We start from the raw sequence: 9,820 nt of genomic DNA, 5'->3' as shown, positions 1-9,820 counted from the left end.
AACAGCCAGTTTCAGACATGTTGACTGGTTTTTATTCTGGTGGTGCTGGGAGATTGAACCCAGGGCTTTGGGCATGCTAGGCATGGGTGTTATCACTGAGCTGCATACACCGGACCCCAGCTCTTGACAAAGAATTTGAATCCTGTGAGTTAAGCATAAATAAAGGAACACCACCTTCCCTTTAGCTCTTGTGCTACAAACAAGTGTCTATTGCAAGGCCACATTTAAAATATGTTTCTTTTTGCCGAGAGAGAGAGAGAGAGAGAGAGAGAGAGAGAGAGAGAGAGAGAGAGAGGTTGCATTATCTAGAATGGCCCTGAAGCAGAGTGTGAGGTGCTGGCTAGTGCTTCTGAAACACGAAGGCCATGTCATACCTCACTGGGTGAACTTGTAGGCTTTTGCAGGAGTTAACACTGGTAATGAATCCACAGTTTATACGCAGCCATATTCTGAACAAAAAAGCACAAAACAAGGGTATGGAGTGATGGGTTGGTGATAATGGTGTGACCAGAACCTCATAGGAGCCTAACAGAGACTCCCTACAACAAAACAATCTTGATTAAGAGAACCAGCTAAACATACACCCTCAGACACACACGCCCGGCTCTTCCAGGCCAGGCTGCTCACTGTTCCCTGAATGCACCATATTTTCCATCCCAGCAGGACTTGGCCAGGGCTGGTCCAGGAACATCACTCCACCTCATAATTTTCTACTCACCCTTAAAGTCCAGCTCGATGCATCCAGCACATGCTGGCTGAGTACCCTCTGTGTGCCAGGCAAGTCTAGTCACTGGGGCCACAGCAGTAAAAAAGACAACGGTTCTCTAGTTGCGTCCCAGGCACCCTCTGCCCTGAGCCCAAACTGTCTTTGAGTTAGAGGACCCTCCATACAATGAATAAATGTGACATGTAGGCTGTAACTGTGAGTTGGGTGCTTTGTGCACATGTGGGACTGGTTAAGGGAATTTCCAGCGGTATTGTCTGTGGTGGTGGTTGCTGGGAGCACCACCTCTGTCCATCCTGGCAATTGGGAGAGACGTGGCCTCATGGTTCTGCATTCATCAAATCTGCCACTATTTTATATCCTGTCATCTATTATTTCTTCAAGTTGAGAAATCTTTATTCCCGTGCAGAATCAATATGCAAAGCACTGACCAGGGCATTCTAGAGTTAGTCATGATCTGTCTTCCATACATCTATACTCATCACCTTCTTATCCACATCAGTCACAAGCTGGAAGCCGTTGCATGGGAGTTCCTTGAGACCAAGGATTGTTCTGTCTTGGGCCCCATCTAATTCCCACCTCTGGCTAGATTATAGTAGGAGCTCAAAGAATATGGGATGGCATAAGGGTGGAGGAGAGAGACAGGAGGGAAAGGAAGTAAGATGTCAGGATGTCCCTCACCCTGTCCTGGTGCCAGCCTCATCCAGGCCATTCCTCTTCGAGTCCCCCACTCATCTTCAGGCCTGGGCTGTGCACAGGGGCAAGCATCTTCAGGATTCTGACAAGGAGGAAGCCTCCATCTGGAAGACCTGGCTCCTCTGTGCCCTCAACAAGAGTATGGACTTCTATGACATTCGAGAGTGCATCACCCAGGTACCCACCTCCACACCCTTAAACTCACGATGGGTAAACACTGCTTGGAAAGGAGGAAACTGGGCTTGTCTGAGGACAGGCAGTAGGCTGTGGTCATTCTCTCTGGGGTTACCTCCATTGCAAGACTTCTTGGGGGGCCCAGGGAATAGCTGGCCATCCCTGATTGATAAAATGACCAGGCTCCAGGCTCTCTATGATGAGGAGAGATTTTCTAGGAGCCCCTGAGGGAAGTGAGTGAACTAGCCTGCAGGACAGACCAGGTCAGTGTGTCCTCTCAACCCCATCAGCCTGGCCAGCTCAGGCACATCTCATCCAAGCCTGATAGTAGCCCCACCCTCTCTAGCAATTCCCTCATTCCTTCCCCCCATCTGCCTTTTGTGCCCTGAGTTCCACTTTTCCCATCATGATCAGTTTCATCCTTCCTTCCCCTCCATCAGCCTGGCTCCCTGCCTGTCCCCATCACCTGCCCTTCCTTCAGTCCCATCATTTTATCTGCCTCAAGCCACACCCACCACTCCCCTATCACCCACAGGTCCCTCCCTCTTCCCCACTTGCCCCTCCAGATCCAGATCCCTCACTGGTCCCCTCTCTGTATCTGCATGCCTCCTTTTTGCTGTCTGCTTACCTGTCATCCCTGTGAATGCCTCTCTATCATCTGTGGCTCATTGCTGTGTCCTTATCTCCCATTCTATGTCCCTAGCGCCTCCTCAGCATCCTGTCTACCTGTGACCCCGACTCTGTCATCCTCCGGATTCTTCAGTCCAGCATGTCTCTCCCCAGCATCTGAATCTATCCCTTCCAACAGCCTCATCAGCTCTTTCTTTACCTCCAGGGCAGAAGGGTCTTACGTTCTGAAACTTACAGGTCCCATTAGTCCTAGCTGGCCTTCAGATTACTCAGTGCTCTCTCTGCTCAGGTGGAAATAGCCTAGCAACTTCTCTGAGCCTTGGTCTCACAACTCATCTTCACTGCTGGCCCTCTCTGATGCCCAGAATAGCTGAAGCTAATCTGAAGATTAGCCACAAAAAAAAAAAAAAAAAAAAAAAAAAAGACAAGGAGTGTCCCTGCAGGATGCCAGAAGCCTCCCCATGCCAGGCCCTTTGCCTGGCCACAGTAAGGGCTTAGTCTCATCACGTACTCCTGTCTCCTCTCTGGCCTAGATCTGAGGTTTGAGGGGCCGGGAGGAAGTGGTTTCTGACTGTTTACCCTCCTCCCAGGGTACCAGGCATGGAACTCCAGATACTCCTGGAGCCCAACAACCTCTGAGAAGTTCAGAAACCCTGGTAAGGATGCTAAAGGCACTCCCATCTGACCAACTGCCAAACTGTAGAAGTGGGAACAGCTGCCCTGCATCTCTTAGCCAAAGCACCCAGTGCCGACAGGCCAAAGCCACAGGGGTAATGTTTGAGGCCCTGACTGATACCCGGTGTCCTCCTAAGCACCCCCACAGCTCTGTGCGACAGAAACAGCATTATTCCCCTTTTACCATCAGACACCCCCTGTCCTGAGCTCACACAGCTTGTTACTAGCAGGTCTCAGCTGCCCAACAGCAGGGGGAGACTAGGTTCTGAGGGCCTGGTGCGGGAGCCCAGACCCTAACCTGAACCTTGAGGGCAGACCCGTGTTGCCACTCCAGCTGGAAGAGAGCTGCTGAATTGTTGATCTTGTTACTGTGTCTGCCGCCAGAGGGTGGGAGTTTGGTTGGAAGCATCCGTGTCCGACATGGCTCACAACCACCTGTAACTTTAGTTTCGGGCATCTAATGGGCTCCTCTGACCTCCGTGGTCACCTGCACAAATTTGGCACACATTCACATATACATATAAATAAAAATAAATCTAGCCGGGCGGTGGTGGCACATGCCTTTAATCCCAGCACTCGGGAGGCAGAGCCAGGCGGATCTCTGTGAGTTCGAGGCCAGCTGGGCTACCAAGTGAGTTCCAGGAAAAAGGCGCAAAGCTACACAGAGAAACCCTGTCTCGAAAAACCAAAAACAAAAAAATAATAAAATAAAATAAATAAATCTAAAAAGCAAGACAAAAAAAAAACCACTGTTGAAAGAACCTCCTGCAATCCCAGACCACAGGTCATGCCTCCCAATGTCCTTAGCGCTAAACTTTGAGACAGGGTCTGGAACAGCCCAGGCTGGCCTGCACTTGCTGTGTAGCAGAGGATGACCTGGAACTTCTGATCCTCCTGTTTCCACATCCCATGTTCTGGGATTACAACTGTGTGCCATCATGTCTGGTTCTTGTGTAAGTTTATTTTATTATTTTTAATGATGTTTTTAGATTGTAATATAATTACATCATTTCCCCCTTCCCTTTCCTCCCTCCAGATGGTCCTATGCATCCCCTCTTGTTCTCTTTCAAATTCATGGCCTCTCTTTTCTTTTTTGTTGTTGTTAGTGGTGGTGGAGGAGGTGGAGATGGGTGGTGGTGGTGGTGGGTGGTGATGGTGATGGTGGTGGTATGGTGGTGGTGGTGTGGTGGTGGTGGTGATGGTGGAGGAGGTGGTGGTGGTGGTGGGTAGTGGTGGGTTGTTGTTGTTGGTGGTGGTGGTGGTGGTGATGGTGATGATGGTGGTGATGGTGGTGATGGTGGTGGAGGTGGTATGTGTGTGTGTATTCCTAAATAGTAAGTACAACCTGCTCAGTCTGTATAATGTACACTCGTATGCATATGTTTTCAGGGCTTCTCATTTGGTATTGGATAATTAATTGGTGTATCTTCCCTGGGGAAGACTGTCTCCAGTTATCAGCATTCCTTGATTGCCTGTAGTTCTTGGTGCAGAGTTGAGACCTCACCGGTTGTCTGTGGTCCTGGGGTTGCAACCCAGGGCCTCACGCACACGAGAGGAGCACTGTACCAAATGAGTCCCAGACTACCAGTGTTTCTACACTGGGATCTATTGCTATTTCTACTGCCAGACTTACTCAGTGTTGCTGACTGAGAGAAGGAAAGTGGAAAAATTCCCGTGATGGGAGCCAGAGGACCTCCAGGTTGTTCCACATTGTATTGAGGGCAAAGAAGAAGGGTGCTGTGGATATCAGGCCAGGGAAGAGGCTCCCCAAGTCCCCTGGCACTCTGGCCCTGCAGACTTCTGGTTGGAGCCGCCGCCGCTAGTTTCCAGGAAATTCTCTTTTGCCTGCGTGCTGCAGCGCCTGCTGTGACATCTGGAGCCCGGCGTGCTCCTGCGGTGGCGCCCAAGGGCGAAATCTCCCAGTGTCTGTGCCAGGGCGGCCTAACTGGAGCGTGAGCGCACCTACCAGCTGCTGGACAGGTCGCCTTCCTCCGGGGTAAGCACCACAGTGTGACCCGGTGACAGGGCCACAGTGGCCTGGACTGTGGCTTCAGGCGTGTGGTCTCAGAGAGATCATCACTAGGAAACAAGACACCACACAGAGGCACCAAGGATGAGAAAGAACGTGGGTATCGGGGCTGGTGGCAGATTCCTTTTAGGCCTGTAGGGGGCGCAGGCAGGGGCAGCTTTGGTCCTCGGACGTGAGACAAAAGCACAGGACTTGGGCACATGTTTAAAGCGGGCATTAGGCACAGTGGGCACAAGACAAGCATTGGTGAATAGCAATGGGCAAGGGATGGGCACAAAGGCATGGAGTGACCATACAGGGGTAGGAGGCAGGGACATAGACACTGGAGCATGGAATAGACAGTCCTGGAGTAGATGCGGATTGAGACATGGAAACGGGCTAAAGGCACAGGCACACAGGGCATGTAGGTATGGGATATGAACCCAAAGTGGGCACCAGGTGGGATGCAAAGTTCTTGGTCCTGCCATCACAGTCTCTGCACCCGCAGAGCTGCAGACCTGCAGAGCTACAGGCCCACCCATAGGACGGCCGCCCCAAGCCTGAATACCAAATCAGTCTGCGCTCTGGCGAGGAGTACCCAGGACCTCCAGACCAGCCAGAGGAGAGGCTCATCATGGCTCTTGTGAGTCTCTCCCTCTTCTTCAACCCTTTCTAAACGGCCTCTCACTGATGCTCCCTAGACCCAGCTCCCCCCAGTCCCAGCACACACACACACACACACACACACACACACACACACACACACACACACACACACACACACACACACACTTTACAACTCTCTGGTCTGTGTGACTCAAAAATGAGCTTGGCTCCCACCCAGAATGTGGGAAAAGTGTTGCCTCGTTGCCAGGTGCCGCCGCAGGTGGAACCAGTCTTGGCTCACCAGCTCCTCCTGCTGGAAGTTTCGGTACCTCGAGGCCTCACAAGAGCCCCACCCAGCCCAGTGCCCCCAGCAGCATCCCCCACCTTCTGGCACAGCAGAATGAGTCCTAAACCGACTGCTAAACAACGACTAAAATCAGTCCACCATGGGGTATGGGTCCTTTACCCTCAACCCTGCCCTCCCTGAACCAGTGGAGATCTCTGCCCAGGTCACTGAACAACGAAGTCCAAGATAGCCTTCACCCCTCTACCCTGAGGCTAGAGCCTTGGAATGCAGGATGTGACTGGCAGCTGGGAATGGGGGTCAGCTAGAACTTGACTTGGAGGCCCCTTGAATTTGAGGCAGATATAGGACAAAATCATTTGTCACTGGTCCAACATGGCTACAGCTGATTCCTTAGAGCCAGCCTTGCCCTGCTGTAAAGCTCTTCCAGTTTGCTTTAAAGCACTGCTTCCCAGTGATCAGACCCTGAGAACTGTTTAGAGTAGGGCCAACCAATAGCAAAAGACTCCTTGCTGAGTGGTGGTGACGCCTTTGATTCCGGCACTCGGAGGCAGAAGCAGGAGGATCTCTGGGAGCTCGAGGCCAGCCTGGTCTACAGAGTGAGTTCCAGAACAGCCAGGGCTACACAGAGAAACCCTGTCTTGAAACACTCTCCCCCTAAAAAAAAAAAAAAAGAAGAAGAAGCAAAAGAGCCACTACAGCCCAGGTGCTCTGGGTTTCAGGCCCTTTGTCCTACCTATCATTTCTATTTTAGGGGTGCTGGGGGTGGTCCCAAAGCAGAACACTTGGCCAGAGTCCTGGGCTTTGGATGCCGTAGCTGAAGCACCTGTGGGAGTCTGTCTTTGGAAAAAATGAATACAGCTCTAAGGCAGAATCCAAGACTAGGGGCCAGCTTCTCCCCACGGCCCGCAGTTCTTTACTGACTGCTAGAGGGGACCTAGTGAGGACAGAGGGGACCTTTCAACAAGCAGTGTGTCCTCTTTGTCCTCCCCCTGCCTTGTGAGTGAGGTGACTTATAGGATTCTGATGGATGCCAACATAATACATCTCTTTCAACAACATGTCAACGAGCCTCTGTTTCTTTTTCTATTTTTTAGTGCTGGGAATCAAACTCTGGGCTTTGTGTGTATGCTAAGCACTGAACTAGACCCGCAGCCAATAAGCCACTTCTGTGCGGAGAAAAATGTTATGATTTGACAAAGGACCGAACGAAGTTCATTGCATTTCTTTGTCCAGTCATTCCAGGAATGTTTATTGAGTTGCTCCAGTGCCCAGTGCTGGACATGGAGGACAGAGCAAAACAGCATGGTCTTTATACTCTTGGGTTTCCCAGCCTGTTCCCAGCTGAGGTTCTATGACTGTCCCCACTCCTGATCCTCACAAATGTGATGATGTTAAGGAGTTACACAATACCTGATTTAAAAACCAGGATGGGGTGCATAAGCTGGCCAGGCCCACAACAGGTGGCCACTGACTTGGGTTGCGGGGGGGGGGGGGGGGGGGGGCAGAGAAAACACTGATCCATTGAAAGAACTGACTTTGTCCTGGCCCTTGCCATGCCCCAGCTCCAGGCTGAGGCTAGAGGAGCCTGAGTTCACAGGACATGCAGCCCTCCTCTGCACTAGGCTCTCCCAGGGCTCCGGCTTCTAAGGGATCCTGTCCGGTCCTCACCATGGCCTGGACAATTCCTTTTTAGAGATGGGAGGCTGAGAGCTCCGCCCAGAAGGCTATCATCCTCCCCACAGCAGTCACTAGAGGGCGCCAGGGCTCAGGGGAACCGTGTTGAGCAACCAACCTCCTTCCTGTCCTTGTAGCCCTCTTAAGTACACAGGCCAATAACCAGGACTTGGAATAGTGTGGCGCCAAGGGCTCCATGGTGTGGGAAGGAGGTGGCAAAGGAGGAGAGGGAAAGCCAGAACTACGGTACCTGAGAAGCCGCTGTGGCTTTTCGCGCTCCATAGGGACACTGCTGAGATTCCACCCTTCTCCTCCCCTGCTCCACCTCTGGTCATACCTGTGTCCCTGCAGGTCCTTCTGTCTCCAGGTTCTTTCCTTCTTTTCCCCTACTGTGACTGGCACTCTCTCTGTATGCTTATTGACTCTCTCCAAATGTCTGGTTCTATCTCGTGTGTGTGTGCGTGTGCGTGTGCGTGTGCGTGTGCGTGTGCGTGTGCGTGTGCGTGTGTGTGTGTGTGTGTGTGTGTCTGTCTGTCTGTATATATGTATGTATGTATGTATGTATGTATGTAAGCCTCCCCCCCCCTCCCTGTCTCACTCAGCTTCAGAGCATGTCTCTGCCCTCCCACCTCTTCACAGCTGCTCACAGCTTCCAACTGCTGGATTCTCTTGCCCGCCTCCTTAGACTTGACAAGGGCGGTGTGAGAGGAGGGAAGGGCAGCGTGGTGGGCCCACCTCTTTTTGCCTTTCTAGGCTGGGAGGCTGGGCCAGTGGGTTTTTTAACGGCCTGGGCAGCCTGTGCAGCTCGCCAGCCCTGAATGCCGTCCCCGGCTCTGCAGTCCCAGCAACAGTCAGCATGCAGCAGCAACCATCGCCGGGATCCTTGGCTCCTTCGGCAGAGTCCACCAAGCCCCCTTACAGCTACATAGCCCTGATTGCCATGGCTATCCAGAGTTCACCGGGGCAGCGGGCCACCCTCAGTGGCATCTACGGCTACATCATGGGCCGCTTCGCTTTTTACCGGCACAATCGGCCAGGCTGGCAGAACAGCATCCGCCATAACCTGTCTCTCAATGAGTGCTTCGTCAAGGTGCCCCGCGACGACCGCAAGCCAGGCAAGGGCAGCTACTGGACCCTGGATCCCGACTGCCACGACATGTTCCAGCATGGCAGCTTCCTCCGCCGCCGCAGACGCTTCACCAAGCGCACAGGTGCCCAGGGCACCAAGGGCCCTGTCAAGGCAGACCACAGACCCCTCAGAGCTGCCAGCCCAGACCCAGGAGCCCCCAACACCACTACTAGCAGGCTGTGCCCATTCCCACCAGAGGTGCCAAACCTCAAGGGCCTAAACTTTGGGGGTCTGATGGGATCGTTGCCAGCCAGTGTATGCCCAGCAACCAGTGACGCCAGGCCCCAGCTGCCCACTGGATCCAAAGAGATGTGCTCGTCCAAGTCTGCAGGCCCAAGGGAGCTCCCCGAAGCCACCTCACCCTCCCAGTGCCCAGCATCCAGCTTTTCGGCTGCCTTCTCTGAAGCTGAGAGTCTCGGCAAGGCCCCCACACCTGGTGTGGCCCCTGAGGGCATCGGGAGCAGCTACCAGTGCCGGATGCAGGCGCTGAATTTCTGTATGGGGACTGACCCGAGCCTTGAACACCTCTTGGCCTCTGCAGTCCCCACCCCTGCACCCTCGACTCCTTCAGCCTCTCACCGGGCCCCACTGCCCCTGCCAGCTGACTCCAAGGAACCCTGGGTGACTGGGAACTTCCCTGTCCAGGGAGGCTCCGGGTACCCCCTGGGATTACCCCCTTCCCTTTACCGGACACCAGGAATGTTCTTCTTCGAGTGATTGACTGCAGCAGTCCCTCTGCAGGGTCTCTGTCAACTATTCTCTGCAGACTCCGTCTGGCTGTAGGACCTAGGGCGCTCTACAAGGACCCAAGCCCTGGGAGGCCAAGGACTGTGAGGATCAGAAGGCAGAAGTGAGCAGTCAGCCAGGTCCCTGGGGCCTCCAGACAAACTTGGGATGAGGGCAAGTGGGACCCTCGGGATTTTCTCTGTGGTTGTCAGGGCTAATAAAGCCAGTGTGATGGTGAGGGTCTGTCTGCTGAATGACTGGGGCTAAGGACCAGGATGCTGGGTTCTGTGTGGGGCACCCATCTGGAAAGGTCCTGCTTGAGACTTCTCCTGCTGGGGACTTTCTTGGGGAGTTTCCCAGGAAGGAAAAGTAGGGCATGAGGGCAGGCAGAGAGAAGATGCAGCCAAGGTCCACAGAGTATGGGAAAGCTGGGCTGGCCTAAGAGGCTGCTTTCTGTCCTTGAACTTGTAG

The 9,820-nt window shown here is 53.2% G+C and overlaps 1 protein-coding gene across 1 annotated transcript; it reads left to right on the top strand.

Annotated features, from left to right (window-relative positions):
- The first annotated feature begins 7,333 nt into the window (after positions 1-7,333).
- Positions 7,334-9,587, top strand: Foxs1 (forkhead box S1). The gene has a single exon (XM_052723979.1). The coding sequence runs from the start codon at positions 8,351-8,353 to the stop codon at positions 9,338-9,340; it is 990 nt and encodes a 329-aa protein (XP_052579939.1). The 5' UTR covers positions 7,334-8,350; the 3' UTR covers positions 9,341-9,587.
- Positions 9,588-9,820: the final 233 nt, after the last annotated feature.

The sequence above is a fragment of the Peromyscus californicus genome, unplaced genomic scaffold, assembly GCF_007827085.1.
Source record: "Peromyscus californicus insignis strain IS unplaced genomic scaffold, ASM782708v3 Scaffold_7__1_contigs__length_154581171, whole genome shotgun sequence".
NCBI lineage: Eukaryota > Metazoa > Chordata > Mammalia > Rodentia > Cricetidae > Peromyscus > Peromyscus californicus.
This window is presented reverse-complemented; position numbering and strand designations above follow the sequence as displayed.